The sequence below is a fragment of the Oncorhynchus tshawytscha genome, linkage group LG05 (genome assembly GCF_018296145.1).
Source record: "Oncorhynchus tshawytscha isolate Ot180627B linkage group LG05, Otsh_v2.0, whole genome shotgun sequence".
In the NCBI taxonomy this organism is placed as follows: domain Eukaryota; kingdom Metazoa; phylum Chordata; class Actinopteri; order Salmoniformes; family Salmonidae; genus Oncorhynchus; species Oncorhynchus tshawytscha.
In genome coordinates, this window is record NC_056433.1 from 47,465,015 (window position 1) to 47,487,480 (window position 22,466).

The 22,466-nt window shown below is 40.8% G+C and overlaps 1 protein-coding gene across 2 annotated transcripts in view; it reads right to left on the reverse strand.

Annotated features, from left to right (window-relative positions):
• Nucleotides 1-13,249, reverse strand: part of efna2a (ephrin-A2a) — a 124,399-nt gene extending 111,150 nt beyond the window's left edge. Inside the window, exon 1 of one of the 2 annotated variants that reach the window (XM_042322001.1) lies at nt 11,885-13,249. In XM_042322001.1, coding sequence (XP_042177935.1) covers nt 11,885-12,024 — 140 coding nt within the window. In that variant the 5' untranslated portion in view covers nt 12,025-13,249. The remainder of the gene's footprint in view (nt 1-11,884) is intronic. The other variant, XM_042322000.1, reaches the window with a different exon arrangement.
• Between the last annotated feature and the right edge of the window lie 9,217 nt (nt 13,250-22,466).

Here is a 22,466-nt window from a genome sequence, read left to right on the forward strand (position 1 = left end):
CACTTTCCCGGATCACAAGCATCCTCGCTGGATGATGTACTTATTCATAAAACGTCAGAGTCCTAATAAAAAAATATTGGGAACTTGGGAGTGTAATTCCATTTCCCATTCTGTAGGGATTGAGAGAGATTGTTAAAAAGTTTGCGATGCAAGAAATTATTTTGAAATGTTGTCAAATGCCAATTTATGAAGAGGGAATGAGATATCCAAACGTTCACAAGACACTGGGACAGCAGAGGGTTTCACAGTGGGTTATACAACACCTTCTCTGACAACAATATACAGTGCCTTCAGAAAGTATTCACACCCCTCGACTTTTTCCACATGGAAATGTAATCTATTGAAATGTAATCCATTGAAATGTAATCGATTGAAATGGATTACATTTAGTATTATGTCAAGGCCCTACACGAAAAACCCAATAATGTCAAAGTGGAATTAGGTTTTTCTAAGTTTTTACAAATGAATTGCAAATGAAAAGCTGAAATGTCTTGAGTCAATAAGTATTTGTCCCTTTTGTTATGGCGAGCCTAAATATGTTCAGGATTAAAAATGGCCTTAACTAGCCACATAATAAGTTGCATGGATTCACTCTGTGTGCAGTAATAGAGTTTAGCATGATTTTTGAAGGACTACATCATCTCTGTACCCCACACATACAATTATCTGTAAGGTCCCTCAGTCGAGCAGTGAAATTCAAACACAGATTCAACCACAAATACCTGGGAGGTTTTCCAATGCCTCACAAAGGGCACCTATTGGTTGACGGGTCCAAAAAAAACAGAAATTGAATATCCCTTTGAGAATGGTGAAGTAACTAATTACACTTTGAATGGTGAATCAATACACACAGTCACTACAAAGAAACAGATATATTACATATATGGGTATATATTCCAAAACATGCATCCTGTTTGCAACAAGGCACTACAGTAATACTGCAAAAAATGTGGCAATGCAATTCAATGTTTGGGGCAAATCCAATACAATTCATTACTGAGTACCATTCACCATACTTTCGAGCATAGTGGTGGCTGCATCATGTTATGGGTATGCTTGCAATTAAGGTGTGTGGAAGTTTTTCAGGATAAAAAATAAATGAAATGGAGCTGAGCACAGGCAAAACCCTAGAGGAAAACCTAGTTCAGTCTGCTTTCCACCAGACACTCGGAGATTAATTCCCCTTTCAGCAGGACAACAACCTAAAACACAACGTCAAATTTACACCGGAGTTGCTTACCAAGGAGACAGTGGATGTTCCGGTGTGGCCGAATTACAGTTTAGACTTAAATATACTTGAAAATCTATGGCAATAATAATTTTTATATGCATATATTAGCAATTTTTGACAGATTTTTTTTCTGTTTACTATGGGCACGCAATTCCTCCAAAGGGGGCAGTAAATCAGCCCTATCTTTAACAGGTTACCAAGGAGACAGTGGATGTTCCGGTGTGGCCGAATTACAGTTTAGACTTAAATATACTTGAAAATCTATGGCAAGACCTGAAAATGTTTGTCTAGCAATGATCAACAACCCATTTTGGAATACTTTCTGAAGGCACTGTGTCTCAGAAGGTACGTCTTGGAAAATGTATGCTGTTCTGGCATTGTGGCATCCATAATATGAAGCCAAAACATTATAAATGACCAGTTCCTTCATGAGGCCACTAATCATGAGATTGTAGAGCAAAATGGAAGGCTTTTTATTCATTTTTACTTGTCATTAATTTAAAAAATGGTCTAAGAGAATTACATATTACCTTCATAAGGCCTCATTCACCATTAGTAGTTTATGAACTCATGGAAATAGACTACACTATACAGCATCTGAGAACACTCTATTCAATATTGGCGACAATGTACAGTACACCTAAGCAGGTTAAGTGTTGGCTACTTCTGTTTGTACTGTCTGTACCTAACTCCTCCCCTCCACCTGCCCACCGAACCCCAAGACCCCAGATAAAAGCCCTTTTTTCGGTCCATGTGAATGACAGGCTTGACATGTCTGCTATTCAGGAAAGAAGTCTCCCAGATGACATGGGAGCAATGCTCCACTTTTTCACAAGCTTTTCTTTCTCCTTTCTCTCTCTCCAAATCTCCAGTTGTTTGAAGGTCAAAGCTTACTGTGCACTGTGGTATAGCAAATCCCCACCCTCTCACTTGAAGACAGAACCATGTGTGCCAAAGCCATCGCTCGTTCACCCCGTCACACAGTCACGCCATGCTAAGAAGAAACAGGTGAGGGCCTACAAGGCACAATGGCTGTTCTGCAGAGACCTACCAAGACCGTCAGGTCACACCACACATGACTGTCAAATCTAGGCTAAAACATCATCCAAGCATCCAAAACAAAAACAAAAAACATTTGTTTTGCTGTAGCCAAAGTATTGCTGTGGTTGTAAGCCTACATATTCATGTTCATTTACAGTACGTAAACCTGATCTAAATGACATTCACTGAATGAGAGGAGACTAGGCTCTTGTATTCAACCTCATTGTGTCTTTAGTTGAATTTCCACAATTCACACATCAGGCAGCTAACTCTATCCTGAGGTAAATATTGTTTTCAGATCTCCTGGTATGTGTTTTCTCAATAACTAGTTAAATATCAAGTTCAGAAATATGATTACACCTAGTTGTAGAATGGTCAAAATGTAAAACTTTACTTTTAAGATTGTAGTGTTAATTATGTTAATGATGTAGTGTTAATGATGGGTGTACACATATATTTAATAAATATTTTGGGGGTTGCGGTCAATGTTTGTTCCTCCAAACATTTTTCTCAATAGCATTAACTGTTATTTATTATTTTTGTTGGCGGTAAGAATAATGCCCAAGAAGAAAAAAAAACATTGTCTACTAAGAATTTTCGACTTACATTATAAAGTGCAAAATAAACTGCTGTATACATTCATAAACAACTCGCTAATTCATTATTTCAGATTCAACTGAAGAACTGCATGACCCCTTTACTGTTCACTCACTACTTAATGCCTTACCCTCAGTGAATTCTGTGGGATAGCCACTAATGCTAAAAGCAAGTTGTCCTAATGGCGCTGACTATTTTTTGTAGGCCATGTATGCATAAGATTATGTCGTGGTACTAATGTATAAAGTGTAAGGCGTATAGTATAAAATTGAGGTATGTTGTTTTTTGTTTTCTTATGTACGAAAAAAAGCAGATACGAGGATTTTTTGGGACGATATATGCTACATATATTTCAAATAATGACAATTAATGCAACATGTAGGATACTCCTTGTCAAAACATTATGGTGGGAAGGCATTCTGAACTCAATAATCAATATCAAAACAGTGAAAACATGTCAATATAAATAAATAAAAGCTCTAAATTATTAACTACATTATCCTCTGTATGTTACCCAGAAATCGAGCATTTATTTAATGGAGATCAATATAGAAATGGAATAGTAAAAATGTTAATAATAATTCAAAGCGTTTTCTAAAAAATGTACAACAAAGACAGCGTTAAGATATTATCACAATTTAATCCGAAAAAAAATACTAGTTCAATATCATCCATTGCTAAGAATATCAAATATATACAAATATTTTTGACCAATTTCCAACCAATCAATAAAATGATATGGACCTATTACCCATGTATAAACTATGCAAATATCTGAAGCCTAAATATACATAGGCCTAACTTCATTCTTTTACATTCTGGCCGCCATTTGGGTCAAGTTTACAAGACTACCTTTGGGGGGAGAGGATTGGACAATTATACACAGGAAATATTGTTTAATTAGTAAAGCATATCCTTCTATGTGGTGATATAAACATGATTAGAGTGTTCTAATCTATGCATCAATCCAGAACTAGCACTTCAATTCAAAGCACACATCTGTGATAATAAATTCCTGCGTACCTTTTCACAGAAATCAAATTAACACACCAGAACAACAACAAATCCTTTCTCAGAGACAGGTTAAACCCTTCTTAAAAAATGTTTCTCTACAGTCAGAAGTGCACTATTTTATCACTCGGAAGGAGTGTTGATTTTGTTTCCATTGTGGCATGTTAGTGTAATCAAAACAAGTCCGCGTATCAAAACACATGCAAGTGTGCAACGTCGGTAGCATAGTAAAAGACTCATGGGTTCAAGCCAGTTCATCTTTGTCCGAGGAAAGGACAATGAGGCTAGTAATTCTGCTTCAGCAAAACAGTAGAGCTAATCCCTACGACTTCACTGATTCAGTTGCATGTTTGATTATTTACTTGTATACATGTATATATATATATATATATATGGCCCTACAGATGTAGCAACATCCTTTCCAATTCCATGACCAATATATTCAATTGGTCCGCGGTCAAAGAAATGTATGGTGAAGAAAAATCTCTTTGAGGGAAGAGGTAAAAGACTTGGGAGCAATATGCTGGTCCTGCTGGAGTCTTCCTGTCTCCTTGACCGCCTGCATTCTAATGTGCTCCCCTGCCCTCTTATCACTGAGAGACGTTTCCCTACACATTCAACCGTGAAAGTTTGCCATTAACGTAACGCGCCCCCCCCCCCGTGATTGAATATGGTGCGGAAACCAAGGGGACACAAAAGTGGTGTCCTATTTTGAAAGGGTGCTCCATCCACCACAAGTAAATCCACCACTTCATAACACTACACGAATGGGCGAGAGGAGGACATTGACCCGAAAGCGATCGAAAATGCCTTTCACAGTTCTGAAGGAGCATCTCCACTCTCCATTATATTCATTCAAATGATGTTCTGCTGGAGGATAAAAAGCCAAATCAGAACCTGATGAAGGGGTAATGAAGAGAGAGGCAGAGCTTTACGCCCAATGTGCATCAATAAACCTAAACTATTACCGTGGATCAATTAGGGAAACACCGTCGTTACTTTTACGAGCGGGGCCCGTCCGAATTCGACAACACCCATTACATTTATCAAACGCCGGGCATTGTTTTTACAAGCAAGAAGCGATTAGGATGTTGACGCAATTAACTGCTGTCCGGCTTTATTGTGTTTGGCGGTAAAGTAATACAAGAACAGAATTACATTTATATCCCTCACACGGTAAATCACATTAAAAGGTCTACATATAAATGGGAGGAGAGCATTAGAAGACATGATAGCAATATGCCAACAACGTTCAAAAATAATGCAGGACCAGTTTCAGAAGGCCCAGGGCACAAAGCAAGGACAGGAGAATAGGCGAGGTGCTGGGCTCTTTCATCCCGGGAGGCTTTCGAAGGGTAACACCAATCTGCCTTAAATCTGCTAAAAGAAATAAACCCCACTACTGACTTGTTATGGCAACAGAGATGTGGAACGCTAAAGGCCATAGGCCTATCCTGGGCTGAGAGAGGTGGAGAGAACGCCTCACCAGTCTGCACATTTCAAGTGTAACTAATGCAGTATGTGGTTAGGGGGATTTATTCACAACCCTGATTAACAGTAACACAGAGATTTTCACTGTTTGCCCTCCTTTTGGAACATTCTCGTGGTGGATACAGTTAGTTTTTGAGAACACCTGGCAAAGTTCAACGTTTCTAGCTCTCTTGATACACGAGACTGCCTATGTGGAAAGAGAATGTGGGTCTGGCATTAAAATGCATGAGGAGTACATAAGGCTTGATGAAGTGCTGGTAAGCACTGTCGGGAAGAACAAGAAACATCAAATAAACAACGGCAAAAGGGGTCTTTATTTACCTTTTTGATAACAAATAAAATAAGCTATGGTTAATAAATGAGACGGCAGCCATTACTCGTCGTTCATCAATATTTGAGATCCCGGCGGCAAGACGGGCTGCTGTGAGCCATGCGGAACAAGGCCGACAAAACTCGCCACCTAGTTCACTGTCTGCCACCGATGTGACCAGTACAGCCATTCTCAGTGTCTCTACACAGGTGGGGGTACAATTGAAGGGAGGTTGGTGACAGACTGATTGAACAAACGGGACACCCGAGTCACCCGAAACTCTACATTTGTTCACCATATCTCAGAGAGAGAATAGAAGCGAAAAGCAATACACTCTTGTCTCGAGTCAAAATGGGTAATCGCTGACACATCTAATGCAATTTCGGGAAGAAAATATAAATAGCCAAAGTCCAAAGCACTACACTTAGGTCAGAAGATTGTTTATAGATTTTTCAAAACTATCACTGCTTGTCAGATACAACAACTGAAGAATGGGGATTTTTTTTTTGTCCGTAGGGACAAGGACTGTAAAGCAGGCGATTCATCATGTCCAACATTAGCATAACCTTGATTATCATTGGACATGAAATGCAGTGTCCTACCAAATAAAGCAGGCTTTGGGCTTACACACTCTCCGGGTCATTTTATTTCATGAAGCTTTGAACTTAGATTACTGATTAGCGAATTCATCTTTCATACCAATTGCTTTTGTAGATATTATGCACCAACTTTAATCTTTAATGAGATGTTAGAGCCATTTAATGTTCAATTGTGTCAGGCCATTAATGGCCAATTCCATGTTAAAATAATTATTCCATTCCAGGCCAATTTGCTGATTTGGAAGTGAAACTTTTTTCCCCTTTTCATTTTCATTAAGATGGGAATATGGTCTCGTATTTTCTTGCGAAAAAAAGTTGATTTTCTCTCAGTCAACCTTTTATTCCCAGATAGTCTTTCACTAGTCTGTTCCTAAAATGCCTTGGAGGAGGAATTTGAAAATTCAGAGCCAAACTAGTTCATGACCTGTGATGAAAACAAGGAACCTTCATTGGAATAGCTACGAATAGAGTTGGCCTCCCATCTTGTATAAATGAGACGGCAGTCCACATGGCTCCACATTAGGGCTGGCTAAAAGGAGGCTGTGTTTTGTACAAGTGAACATAGCAGACAATCTTTTCATTTAAAATCGAATTCCCTAACTAACAAATATGCTGAGCCTTGTGCTCAGCCATGGAAAATGCCTATTCCCCAGTCCAGAAAAGAAAAGGGTAATTTTATCAAGACAAAACAATTACGTATATACTTTTAACATATTCTCTCCATGACGGATTTTTAATTGCAGTATATTACTGAGAGAAAATGTCAGTGTTTCCACAACAACGAGCCCAATGGGGTAGACCATAGTCTCAAGCTTGTCACGAGAACTCAAGCCTGTTCAATTTCACGTCCATGCTCATCTCATCAAGTGCTTGTGAGTAAAAAGGCTTCTATTTTTTACCTTCAGGAAACAGATCTCCCATTAAAACGGGATATGAGTTTGAGCAGTACAGTAATTAGTGCATTATGTGATCCCAGAAAAGGTCGAATTCAAGTTGAGATGGCATTGCAAGCCGCCACTCTCATGACACCGTGAATTAATTACGGGGGGCATATGGGTGATGCTGAATTGTACACACACAGGGCAAGTGGCCCATAAAGTGCTGTCCAGTTTAAATTGAAAAATGGAATTAATGCCAAATGAGTAGTAAACTAGCAAAAGATTTACGACAGTGTTCTGCTCCCTGCTTGCGGGAGAACAGTCCGGTTTCAATACAACACCCCATTAGAGAAACAACATACACTGCACTTTGAAATTCAATGCCATATCCTTATATCTGAAGGCCTTAAAACAGTAAGCAAGAATTTCATTTCTACAGTAACAAATGTAACTTTACATTCAAATATGTTTTATTTTTGTAACAAATAGGAAAAAAATCGGCTACACCTGAGTAGTAACGCACAACCTATTGCACTATATGTACAAACAGTACAAACAGTGTTCTAAAGAAACACTTTGAGGACAGCCAACCCCTACTATATCCAAACTGTGTGAACCATGAGAAACATGTATTTTTCGCAACTTCACCTTTCTAAACAGCGAAAACATAAATTCTACAGCAATAATATATACAAAAGTACATATTAACATTTCTGCAAACTGCTCTAAGATAAGATACATGGCAGTTCCTCCACGATTTCGCAGAGATTTGTTTGTGATATTTGATGGGGAAAAGGCTTTATTTTGCTGCGGCAATTCTGACATTTTGCACGGCAATACGTAATGATTCTGTCCAATTTGTCGCGAAAATGCGCTGACGAGGGAAAACGTTTGTGTGGCTTGACTGAACCATATTATGCTGAAAATGTGCCGTGAATGTTTGAATTTGCGAGCGCTCTTTTTGTACTGTGGTGATGGTTAATATTATGTGAAAATATTGCGATGATTTTAGTGTTTAATTCAGAAATAGTGTGGTGATTGGTCAAATTTGCAAGCCTTCCCATAATACGCGGGGAACCTGGGGGGACTGACTTGGTCTTTCAATGCAGTGGTTCAAGTCTTGAATATAGAGGACTTTTTTCCCCAGAACGGTCCATTTGTGAATGCGAGCAGATCTTTGGGAAAGAAAACATGAGATTGTTTCCCGTTACTCTCCACTCGTCCATTCGTTTTGGCATGGAGCCGAGTGATGCTTCTCCACTTTCAACAGTATGAGGTTAAAGCACAGAACTCATTATTACTCATATGTATTGGTGTAAAAAGAGGTTAAAGTTCCTAATTTCCTTATTAAATTACATTTTCAAGATAGTTCTATCTGTCAACACCAATCAATCTTTGACTGTTCAAACCAGATTCAATTCCGCATAAAAACATTTGACCCATTTAAACTGTTGGTTACCATCTTTAATCATCGTCCATGTCATTTCTTTGTCTTGGCTCTCGACACAGCATAAATGAAGGTCTTCCTACTACGAATGAGAAAATGGCGGACCACGTTGCCGAGCAGAGCAAAAACGATGTAACGCCACCTACAGGAACCCCAAGCCACCATTGCACAGAAATGTTTTACTATCCAAAAACTCCAAGGTTATACCCTCTGAAGCTTATTTTCATGATTTGAAAAGTATTCCCTTCATCGTTGACTTCAAAGCTTCCTAAAAAAATATAATCATTGAGTACAATATAATCTAGTGTCCTCACAGGCCAGCTACCACTACTATTTCCCCTCAATACTCCCCAATAACCTCAGCGAAACTAGGTCAGAACGGAGGGGACGGTATGAGGAAAGCAGATATCATGGAATGGCAAAGCATGGCATTAAATTAGTAGGCAAAATGGAAGACCACAGTATCAAATCATAGTATTTCTTAGAGTATATCGTTCTAATAGCTTTCCGTGTGGCATAGATCATAGCCATTCAATTTACTCGTAAGTTACATAGCAACTGCAACATGCCGAAAACCAGATACGTAAAACACATACGAAAACACAAGGGGGATGTCATTAGCAGCGGAATGGCCGTTCAACTGATGACAAACCTAAATTCCTTTCATAAACCCACATTTTCTTGGGGTGCATTTGATCCACTTTTTTGTGCACCATTTATTATACAATTTTAATTGAGCATCTACAAAAATTCAAGAGTGTTGCATATGGAACTCGGGCGATCAGAAAGATGTTGACGAACTGAAATTGCTTTTCCAACGGAGCTTAAAATGCACCAATAATGAACTACAGACAAGTCACCCCCAACACACAAAAAAACCTGAAAGCGATGTTAACGGTTTAAGTACTGATCAATACATATAGCGACCTCCTTTTAAGGACTTGATTGGACCGTTCAAACGAGCAATTCTGTAATGGACACTGCAATATGCATCAACAGTGGCCCGGATCATTTTTGTTGAATGCATGTTATACTTTTGTATAGATCATATTATACTTTGACATGTCTTACTTAAGGTCAATATCAAATCATTTCAATGTAATAGAACCACGGTACACCGAAACACCAATTAATACACCTAATGCGTCATTATGCTATTTGTATTGAATTAGTGATGCAAATTATATATATATCTTTGGCTAACAATTGTTTAGAGATGTAGAGCAAAGTAGGCCAGTGGTTCTGCTCCCTCACTAAGGCCCCTCACTCGCAACCAACAAAGTCTCACCGGTCTTTTCCCCTTTTTAATCCTTACTATGCATCCGGTTTTCTAGCCTCGCTACTATCCCACAGTGTAAACCACATCACTGATTGTTGGAAACACACCTCAGACCAACAATTAACGGATATTACATATGGACTGTTTCAACAACCATTTAATTGGAGGACGGTATAGGCTAATTCAAAGGATTCCAAAATGTCTGCCTAAACCATTTTTCAAATTGGTTCTTTTGTTTTCAACCAACAAAATGTTTGCCAATGTCATAAAAAGAAAGCATATTACATCCATATGACATGCATATTGCCTTTGCCATCACATTTTTTTAAATTTTGAATGTTTAGGCAAACGAGGAAAGTTTTTACAATTCCGCTTACTGCATTCTATGATTGCTATTGGAAAAGACACCACTTAACAACTGACTTTTAAAAAATAAACCACATCATACAACCTACTCAGGATCCAAGCCCTGTTATGCCTAGTGCCAAAGTCACTCCTATCGATGCCCTACACAACTTCAAGCTCCTTTAATAGAGATATACAGTGTGAGACTCTAATAGTTCTCACATGATTTTGTGTCAGAAAGGAAGCATCGGATATCACGGTCATGTGACTCGGTAGAAAATTCACTGTTATCCAAAAAGCTCCACTTGGGCTTCAAAACACTCATGATGTAATTTTTTTTTTTGCAGAGTCAAGACAAGTTATTTCCAGTATGGCAAATAAGTATTGAAGCAGCCATGGTTCGTGTTGCATTGTAATCCATTATGTATGCACTATTATTTTTCTCATCACTCTAGGAAGGAAAATAACTAATGAATTCAACATGCACCAAATACATAGGCATATTTCATTTTCTTTCCTTTTTATATCTGTGCCCTGCCTTAAACAAAACATTGGTTTCTAGGGAGATTTGAGAAATTTGCTTATGTTACACAAACATCATCTTTGTCAATTGTGGGGGAACTTGTTTGTTTTTTTACAACAAATTGCTCTCTAAACTTGACAAGAAATGAAGTTTGATTCAATCTTTCGAGGGTGTGCTGGCACAATTCCAATGCGTAGAATATTGCAAGGGTCAAGCACAAACAATTTCCCAAGAGCTCAATACTGATGGAATGTCTTACTTAATGTCTTCCTTCTATCATTGATCTTAACCTTCCTCCAGTAATTAACTAACTGGAAAGAACTAGTTCATGTTCAAAATGGTTCCAACAGCTCCAGGCCAAAATATCAATAGTGCACCGGAGTGAACTGAGGGGCTAAAATGAAACAAGTACGGGATATTCTACATGGGAGACCAAAACCTTGCTGCGTGTCAATAAAATGACTTGACAACATTTTTTAGTTTTGTGTATAACCATGTAGTCTGCCTCTAAACCGAGTTTTGCGTGTCTTAGTGGAGATTTTTACTCAATCTTATTTTAAAGGGGGATGGGGGAAATCACATTTTGCTTTGGCCTACAGTATTTTATCACACTTTCAAATGCAACTTCATAATGACAAACTACAGACACAATGCATTTTGAATTCAATGTGATACGTTTGTGAACGTGAAACGCGAAAGCCTTGGCAAGATGTTATAATCAAGTGAAATCCTGGTTTAATGGGACTTGCTTTACACTCAGCTGGGAGAGATGTGATAATGGGGGTAAAAACAAGAGAAGTTATAAGTGATGTAGTAAGTAGGTCTTACAATGGAAGCAAAACATGGGATACATAACTAGAACGATACATAACTAGGTCAAGCACATCTCCCTAACTCAAAGTATTTGTAGTTAAAGAAGGAACTTTAACGTCATCTATTCAAAGAATTGAAGTTGAGGGGAAAACGTCTTAAAGGTGAGCATGGTTGATGAGCTTTTGAATGCGCTGGGCTATTTGTGAGGCATTTTTCTTTAGCTTAGTCTAAATGTCCAGCTATTTTATCGGGGTTCACAAATGATCTATCCAACAATGTAAATTGGCATCGCTGAAAGTTGACTCCTACAACTCCTTACCTTGGGTTCGTGCTGTTCCAGTAGACTGCATATCTGTCTGATATAATCTTGCTATCGTCAGCCCATACCGCGACCCAAGATAAGAGGGCAACAACCATAAATGTCAACTCCATTTGAAAAGCTAAATAGTTCTTGTCCATTATAGGCAGAGTCTATATAATTCGTCGCGTTGTTGTCTGTAACTTATACTGATACAAGTACAATCATGTGTTTCTGGTTGCTGTTTAAATAGACATGGTGCTCTTCAACTTGCACGAGGTTTGTTTCCAGTCCACATTCAAATTCCAGGTGCTCCCAGCTGCAGTTGTTCGTCTTCAGTTGAAGATGTACAATGTATACATTCCCATTCGTGAGAACACTAGTGAGAAGTCCAAGCAGATGCAGCGGTGTCTATGGGGTTAAATTAGATTATGTTCCATAAAGGTTCATCAATTCTGTTAATTCACAGTTTGACTCAGCTCGTTGCTCTCCTTTTGCACGGCAAGCTCTTCCAATAACTATTAAAATCCATTTTCTTCAATGACTGTAATTGATAAACGCCTTATTTGAACACATTGCGCGACACTCATCATATATTGTTGTATCTTCATTGACGCCAAATATAGGCCTACAGTCGTTTGTCCTTTAAATCCATTCCTTTCCGGCATGGCATACTTTCTAAAACTTTAGTCGTCGTAAATATAACTCTCACCCATCCATTCTGCTACCGTCCTTCAATTTACGGGTCATCCAAATCAAGATGCTTTTTACTCCACATGTGCGCGCATAACGATGTCCATTCAACTCAACGTTTCAGGTCCGTTTTGTGAGATACAATGTTTCAGTCAAGCAACCACTTCTTGTTCCTCCAGAAGAAACTCAAAATATCACAATGTTGCAGCCGCGCGATAGAAATCCAAGACCGTGAAAAACCATTGGCTCACAAGATGTGTCCTGCTCTGCTCATCGGTCAGTCACAATCTGAGGCTGGAACAAAAGCAATTATCTAATGTCGTCCGTGGCTACTGTCCTCCGCTTCCTTCATTGGCAAAAGTTATCAATAGGATAAGTTGCTTTCTTGATGCGTGCTTATCGCGTCATCCTCGCAACGCCACTACCAAAGCATGAAGTGCAGACACGGAGACACCGCATCAGTTGCAAAGTTGCTGCTGCTATTCCTGCGTTGTTTGGGGTTGCTGTTGTGAAAAGGCCAAATTCTCTTGTCGCTCTTCCCTCGTTCCTACGTGTGGTGTACAGATCAGTGGAGCTGACATGATCGATTTTCCCCCTTTTTTTTGAGTCACGGTGGTTCTCTCTCTCTTTCTCCTTCAGCACATGGTTCGCTCCCTCTGGCAAAGCCGCGCGCTCTCTCAATTCACTTCTCCCCCACACAGCGGGGCGGGGCTGGGAGACCGGCCAGCTAGGAGCCCCAAAACTTCTGGGGCCCTTACAATTTCAGAAAGCTTCAGAACAGTTTTCGATACTGTTATCCTGTTATACATACAGTAACTTAGAACTATAGCCTACAAAAAAAAATATTAAATCATGTCCAACGTCAAATGTTTATTGTATGGTCCAACTATCTGTATACATTTGTTCATCCTTGCATAAGTGTCTCTTAGGCTAATGAAAGCTTTTTATAGGAGTTAGTCATCCACTTGTTATGGTAATGTTGATTAGTCATTAGCAAAATGTTAGGTTCATCATTCATGTGTGTGTGTGCGGGCACATACATATCACAGCTGTGCTCTGCAGTGGATTAGGGGTGTCTCACTTGTCACTGTTTGTGATTCCCATGATTCTCAAGCTTCTCTCTCCCCCCCCTCCCCTCTCTGGGCCTCTGTTCCTCTCGTGGAATCAGTGAGCGTTGCTCCGATATGCCGAGGGCAAAAAGGAGAGCGAGCGTTCCGCCCAACGTGTGTGATTCAGCGTTGATAAATGTTTCACCGACTGGGTAGGCGGCTGGTGGACTGGGTTATAACCAGGGAGAAAGAGAGGGTAGAGGGAAGAAAAATACAAATGAAACTTTAATTCCTGCTTTAAAAAAAATGTCACATAGATTAATGACGCACCGGTATTAAAGTTTCAGAGGTTCCCATGCATAAATGCATAGGCCGCTGGGTGCTCAACAACTTGTGGCAGAGGCTATGTGAAATAATTGTAGTTCGGGCAGGTCGTTTTGCCACAGAGAGCAAAGGGAAGTGTCAGGCTGTTACACAGCACCAAAAGCACATTAGCATGTTCACAGGAATCATGTGCCAAAGAAAGGACGATTCCCTGAGTAAACCACAGCGGATATATAATGGAGGCAGTGTATCCCCAGACTGGAAGCCAGCTTCTGGGTCCTGCTTTACTGTATGGTTGACTTTGGAGTGTGGAGCACTAATGACTAGGTTTTCTTCAGGAAACCTTTTCTAATTCATAGGTTGTTACTGTGGAGTTCAAATGTGATCATGCAATTTCTTGGTAATTACCTTGTAATCTCTGAACCGTAAAATAAAGTGCTTCCAAATACACTGGTGAAAATGCACTCCGTTTTAAAGGGCACACAGAGACACTTGTCTCCTGTCCTTAAACAAGTGCATATGAATAAGACGAGCTGAGGAGAGGAAGCCACTATAGACTTTTGAGATACACCCATAGGTGTGGTGCACATCAGTCTCCCTGATTTAAAAAAAAAAAAAATTTAAACTTTGATGGGAGTTGTTTCCCTCGACCTCGATAGACTATGTGTTTAGAATGAATCAATAATGGAATGATGACTACAGCTGTACGGTTTTAAAGGGGGAGCATTTTTATTGTGACACACCGACAGAACAGGCAAGTATCCCACTCGCCACAGACAGATTACAACAGAAGCCGGGGGAAGGCAGGCGTCTGGGCTAGAAGTTATATTTTCTGCCCCCCCTCCCCTCCCCTCCCCGAAGGCTTTACGGCACTAATTACATCATTTCTGGGGTTACAGGAGATGCAAAGGCTTGCGGCTGGGTAAATTATTGTCGGAGACCTTCACCCTCCATTGGTCCGGGGCCTATTTGTGAAAACGGCGAGCCGCACAAGCTCAGAGTGGACAGATCAAGAACCACGGGTCCCATAATGCCACCTATCGGGAGAGGCAGGCAGCGCTAGACTAGCCTAGCAGAACCGGAAGGTTCTGAACCGGAAGGTTCTGTCAAGGGTTTCAAGCAAAGGCCAAATTGTGTGTTGTGTTACACATAACAAACATAGGTTGCTGACCACATTAGCGAATTTAGAGGAAGTGTCTCCCCAAATCTCCACTCCTCCTAACCAGTAGAGGTCTCTGTGGCCCACTTTGGGAAATCAGTCCCCGATGATTCTCTGCCTGTCTGAACAAATCACTGGGCCTTGCTGCTTTTGTCCATCTTAGCTCAGTGAGCATGTAAATTCATACAACTGAAAGTCTCATCGTGTGAATGTTTCGAGCACGGATGACACTACCGCACCATATCATCATGGCTGTGTTCACTCAAATATATTGTCCCGTTCCGTGTGCCTAAGTATCCATTTGACATATTAAGACAAAAGGAAAGAGAAAACGTCGAGATTAACAGGCCTCCTTCACAAAAGCAGTCAGTTTGAAATGTATATTGCCCTAAAGAGAGATGTGGGTTAGGAGAAAGAGACAAGAGGCCACATCTGCTTTTAAAAAAAAATCTAAATGATCAGCAGCACACGCCAGCAACGGCTGAGTGTGTAAAACAATACTGGAGGGATACAAGTGAACATATATTTTGAATAAAGCCTGCAACAAAGTCATTGTTGAATTGGTCGGCATATGGTAGAGCACTTAGTTTCAACTGAGAGAGAGAGAGAGAATTATACTGATATACAAGCTGTTTTGAGAACCGAAGCAAGTTGCAAAGGGCTACGTGAGGAACACGAGACTTGTCAAAGTTGGTGAGAGTTTGTTTGCAGGGCAGTATACCCAGCGGTATTGTTGGTCCCTACATTATTTCAGAGCAATTATCTGATGAAAGGCGAAACTGTGATATCATCAAGACACCTGGACTTTGTCTCACGGCAAGGCACCGGCTTTGACTCTGACATGTAAAGAGTCCAACAGCAGAGAGGCCTGCTTTGTTTTGTGGTGCTGGGTCCTCCATAGTGCTATTGTAAAGCTCACTGTGTGTGTGTATCCAAAGAAACTGTGGGGCACCGATCCTGGTTCTAGTGAGTGTCAGTGACACAGACCATGCCTCCTGCGTCCGAACATTCCAACACAATGCAGGCTAAGCTCTCTCCCTGTTGCTATGTGTTAAGGTCGTGAAGTCAGGGGCAAAAGCCCCGATATAAATCTCACATGCATGTTGGCACCGCAACATTGGAAAAACATTCCACTGGAGCCAGACTGAGCTTATGCTATGAGCGATAACGACCTCTTTAAATCAATGATATGTTCTAACTTTCATCCCCCTTAACCTATTTTCTATGCGCAGAACTGCGTGTGGAACGTTCAATTGTATTATTAAGTCGCTGAAACTGCTGAAAATTCAATTCGAGAAAAATGACGCTGACAACGAAGACCGTGACTTAAAGAGGATAATATCATATTGCACAGGCCAAAGCCCTTACATTCTTTTTTTATATAGGCCTAATGTGCCCTAGCAAGCACGCACAAGTGTCACTCTGTCTGAGACAGAGAGGCCGGCCCAATGGATTAGCTCCAAATCACAGTTGAGTCAATAATTACAGTGCTTTTACTCATCAACATGCTCGACTGTGAGCTAGAGAACAGTGTCACAGTGTACTTATGTATTTTATTTCTTACACAGGTCACATACGACAAGTCGTACTAATCAATTCCATCTGTTGAACGTTCATTTAACGTTCACTTCACCTAATTAAAGCATTTACGGCAGTTTAAACATGGAATACTGGGCTTGTAATTAGTTCATCAATTCATAAAGCATCTTCAGTTCTCACAGTGTTGGCTTTCACTGATGTCTACAGCTTGCAGATGGTGAAGAATTACTCTATTATACTGTGCGGTTAGTTTACCTGCTGGTCCCCCTCGTCTGTTCCCCAATGTCTTTCTGATGTTGTTCGCCCCCTGCTGAGCATCACGGATATTACACTCAGATGCTCTGTTTGCAGATTATACTGTGGAATTTTCTGAAATGTTCTCAGAAATGGTAAGATCTGAAAACAGTTTTAGAAATAAAATCATAGGTGTTATGGAGGCATAATCAAACTACCACAAAGGCTCTGCATGCTGATTAGACTGTAAAGAATTTATGAAAAGCTCTCAGAAATTTTGAGATTCGACTGTTTTAATATATTTTCTTAAGTCAGGGAACCACTATTTTTCTCTTTTGATTTATTCCAGATTGTATCTGACATAAGGGATGTACCATTTTCATTTGACAGTATATTTTTTTCAATCCATACTTTCATAGAAAATCATGTAAAATAAACTACTCAGCATATATCCAAACATAATTTAGGCATATTTCAAATGGGTTGATTGAGAATGATTTGTTCCTCCTCTGCGTATCTCAAAACATAAAGAAACCATATACACATAAGTGAGACACAACTACGTGACGTCACTAAAAACATCCGTATTTCAAAACAAAATCAGCAAAAAAAATATATACAGTAATAGTCAAAAGTTTGGACACACAAACTCAGTCAAGGGTTTTTATTATATTTGTACTATTTTCTACATTGTTGAATAATAGTGAAGACATCAAACCTGTGAAATAACACATATGGAATCATGTAGTAACCAAAAAACTGTTCAAGAAACCAACATATATTTTCTATTTGAGATTCTTCAAAGTAGCCACACTTTGCCTTGATGACAGCTTTGCACACTCTTGGCATTCTCTCAACCAGCTTCATGAGGTAGTCACCTGGAATGCATTTAAATTAACAGGTGTGCCTTGTTAAAAGTGAATTTGTGTAATTTATTTCCTTCTTAATGCGTTTGAGCCAATCCATTGTGTTGTGACAAGGTAGGGGTGGTATACAGAAGATAACCCTATTTGGTAAAAGACCAGGTCGATATTATGGCAAGAACAGCTCAAATAAGCAAAGAGAAACAACAGTCCATCATTACTTTAAGACATGAACGTCAGTCAATCCGGAAAAATTCAAAAACTTTGAATATTTCTTAAAGTGCAGTCACAAAAACCATCAAGCACTATGATGAAACTGGCTCTCATGAGGACCGCCGAAAGGAAGACCCAGAGTTACCTCTGCTGCAGAGGATAAGTTCATTAGAGTTAACTGCACCTCAGATTGCAGCCCAAATAAATACTTCACAGAGTTCAAGTAACAGACAGATCTCAACATCTACTGTTCAGAGGAGAATGCATGAATCAGGCCTTCATGGTTTAATTGCTGCAAAGAAACCACTAATGAAGGACACCAATAAGAAGAATAGACTTGTGCCAAGAAACATGAGCAATGAACAGTAAACTGGTAGAGAAATCTGTCCTTTGGTCTGATGAGTCCAAATTTGAGATTTTTGGTTCCAACCACCATGTTTTTGTGAGACGCAGAGTAGGTGAAAGGATGATCTCTGCACATGTGGTTCCCACCATGAAGCATGGAGGAGGAGGCGTGATGGTGTGGGGGTGCTTTGCTGGTGACACTGTCAGTGATTTAGTTACAATTCAAGGCACACCTAACCAGAATTGCTACCACAGCATTCTGCAGCGATACGGCATCCCATCTGGTTTTCGCTTAGTGGGACTATCATTTGTTTGTTAACAGGACAATGACCCAACACAACTTCAGGCTGTGTAAGAGTTATTTTACCAAGAAGGAGAGTAATGTAGTGGTGCATCAGATGACCTGGACTCCACAATCACCCAACCTCAACCCAATTGAGATGGTTTGGGATGAATTGGACCACAAAGTGAAGGAAAAGCAGCCAACAAGTGCTTAGCATATGTGGCAACTCCTTCAAGACGGTTGGGAAAAGCATTCCACATGAAGCTGGTTGAGAGAATGCCAAGAGTGTGCAAAGCTGTCATCAAGACAAATGATGGCTACTTTGAAGAATATAAAATATAAAATATATTTAGATTGTTTAACACTTTTTTGGTTACTACATGACTCCATATGTGTTATTTCATAGTTTTGATGTCTTCACTATTATTATACAATGTAGAAAATAGCACAAATAAAGAAAAACCCTTGAACGAGTAGGTGTGTCCAATATTTTGACTGGTACTTTACGGTTGGATGCCAAGCAGTTGCCATACCAGGCGGTGACTGAAAATATTTGGCATGGGTCCCTAGATCCTCAAAGTTCTCCAGCTGAACCAGAACATTGTGAACGTTCACAATGTTCTGGTTCAGCTGGAGAACTTTGAGGATCTAGGGACCCATGCCAAATATTTTCAGTCTCCTGAGGGGGAAAAGGTGTTGTCGTGTCCTTTTCACAACTGTCTTGGTGTGTTTGGACCATGATAGTTTGTTGGTGATGTGGACACCAAGGATCTTCAAACTCTCATCCCGCTCCACTACAGTCCTGTCAATGTTAATGGGGGCCTTTTCCGCCGTCCTTTTCCTATAGTCCACAATCAGCTCCTTTGTCTTGCTCAAATTAAGAGAGAGGTTGTTGTCCCGGCACAACACTGGCAGGTCTCTGACCTCCTCCATATAGGCTGTCTCATCGTTGATAAGGCTGTTGTTTCGTCAGCAAACTTAATGATGGTGTTGGAGTCGTGTTTGGCCACGCAGTCGTGGGTGAACAGGGAGTACAGGAGGGGACTAAGCATGCACCGTGAGGGGCCCCAGTACCTCAGCATGGCAGATGTGTTGTTCCCTACCCTTACCACCTGGGGTGGCCCGTCAGGAAGTCCAGGATCCAGTTGCAGAGGGAGGTGTTTAGTCCCAGGGTCCTTAGTTTAGTGATGAGCATTCTGGGCACTATGGTGTTGAACGTTGAGCTGTAGTCAATGAACAGCATTCTCACATAGGTGTTCCTTTTGCCCAGGTGGGAAAGGGCAGTGTGGAGTGCGATTGAGATTGCGTCATCTGTGGAGCTGTTGGTGCGGTATGCGAATTGGAGTGGGTCTAGGGTTTCCGGGATAGTCATGACCAGCCTTTTAATGCACTTCATGGCTACCGAAGTGAGTGCTACGGGGCGGTAGTCATTTAGGCAGGTTACCTTTTCTTTCTTGAGCACAGGGACCATGGTGGTCTGCTTGAAATATGTAGGTATTACAGACTCGGTCAGGGAGAGGTTGAAAATGTCAGTGAAGACACTTGCCAGTTTGTCTTTGCATGCTCGCAGTACACGTCCTGGTAATCAATCTGGCCCCGCGGCATTGAGAATGTTGACCTGTTTAAAGGTCTTGCTCACATCGGCTAAGGAGAGCGTGATCACACAGTTGTCCGGAACAGCTTTTGCTCTCATGCATGCTTTAGTGCTACTTGCCTTCAAGCATTTAGCTCGTCTGGTAGGTTCGGGTCACTGGGCAGCTTGTGGCTGGGTTTCCCTTTGTAGTCCATAATAGTTTGCAAGCCCTGCCACATCAGACGAGCGTCAGAGCCGGAGTAGTAGGATTCAATCTTAGTCCTGTATTGATACTTTGCCTGTTTGATGGTTCACCTGAGAGCATAATCAGGATTTCTTATAAGCGTCCGTATTAGTGTCCCGTATATTATTGAATATACATAATTTGTGTGTGTGTGTGTGTGTGTGTGTACTGTTACAGGTTTTTGTTTTTCCATTTATGTTTTGAGGTTGGACTTTAGTAAGTATAGTTTGTTAGCACGTAGGGTGCACCAACTGGTGTCACCTCGATAGTCAGTATGTGTTAAACCTGTGCTGGTTGCCATCTTTGTTAGTGGGAAGGTGTTTCACCTCTGCTGGCCCAGGTGCTATTTAAGAGTAGCTGTCCCAGTGTCCCAGTTGTCTTGAGAGATGTGGAGGCTCAACACCTTTAGTTGGCGCGCCCTATTGATTTCTAGAAAAACATTCCTTTGTCTGATTTCATTTTGCTCTACCTTTTCGGTTGACATTCTTGTCTTTAAGTTTCGTGTGGGTTTTTCTTTTGTTTGCCTCTTCTTGGGAAAATTTAGTGGGTGCTCATGTTGGGCGTCATTTAGGTTCCAGCTGCTGTTGCTAGTCAACTTTCAGTAAACACCCCCATGAGTGTCTTTCAGAACCCCTCCTAAACCCCGCCTGTTTTGTTTTGTTTCTTCTGTTTGAGTGACATTATTTGGTTTTCTTGCTGGCTGGGGAACATAACAGTACAAAAAACGAAACTGTATCCATACAGCCATGGAAAAGCATACCAATCAGACACAGCTTGGGGCCAGCAGTAGGGCCAGGGAAGGGTTAACTCTGCCCATTCCAGCCCAGTTGAGTTCCAGGGAGTGGGTCATGTGTCTGTGTGCATCATGGACAGGCCAATGTAATTACGGCCTCATTCCAGGGGCTCTCCTCCCATATTGCATTATCCCCCTCATAGGAGTGGGGGCTCCATCCAATGCCACTATAGTGACATAATTAGATTAGGTCTCTCTGAATCACATGCCTGAGCAGTGTGCTCGCCCGGTCCCTATAGCAGACGGACAATAGCTAGCTAGAGGTTTCACTTCACGGAGGAATGAGTGGTGTCTACAGTCAACCCAATCACACGTTGACGCTCTTCTTCGTTTGTTTTGTTTATCGCATTTCGTCTGCTTTGTTTCTCTTCCTATTTAAGAATGTTGTGGTGGGGAAAGACCCAAAACACGTTTTTTGTTGTTGTAGTGTTTTTTCTGTGATGTTTCAAGGTTTGTCAGATGATGAAAGTCGTCTGCGGTGCTTTTCGGGGTTGTTTCCTGTTATCCAGTTGTGCCGCCCACCATTTTTTGCTCTAGCTCTGCTGCAAAACAACCAGGGAAATTAGAAAGTTGAGGCGCGGTAAAAGAAGGGGTTCATTTGGAGTTGAATGGAAAAGTGGCCTGCCAATTATGTTTTTTTCCCGAATTGACATTGACTGCCCTAAATAATGATGGCTGGTGGAAGTTGATTCCCTTTCCACCCTCATCCTCCTCCTCTCTGGTCTTGATTATCCTGGGACTGAAGTCGAAGCCAAGGAGGGCTGCAAAGCAGACTCTGCCGAACTGCAAACTCTTTCCCTCTGTGTGATTGGAACGGTTTGTTTGTAAAAATAAAAAAAACACCCTGTCCGCAGCAGTGGCCAGGATACCGAGAGGACACCCACGAGGGACGTTCGCACAATTCGTAGGGTCTGGTCTGCTAGAGAGTTTGATTGGGTGACCGTACGGTTCATTTGCCAGAATTGAACAGGCAAACAAACAAACAAAAAAACTAACAAAACAAACAAACGCTGCACTCCGTAGCAGGCAAGAAAAAAAACAACAGAGAGCCCAAATGGAAGGCAGTAGGCTCTCTCGTTTCCAGCACAGGGAATTATAGGAGCAAGCAACACAAGCTGATGGATGAAATGGAGGGAGAAAGCTCTTATGGGCGGAAAAGCAGGGCCATTAATGTAAAACCAATGGTTTTCCATCCCTGTAACATGAGCCGGGAACAAGATGCAATGTTTCCAATGCCTCCTAAGAGAAAACAATAATGGTGTTAAACACATTGGTACAGTAATAGATTAAG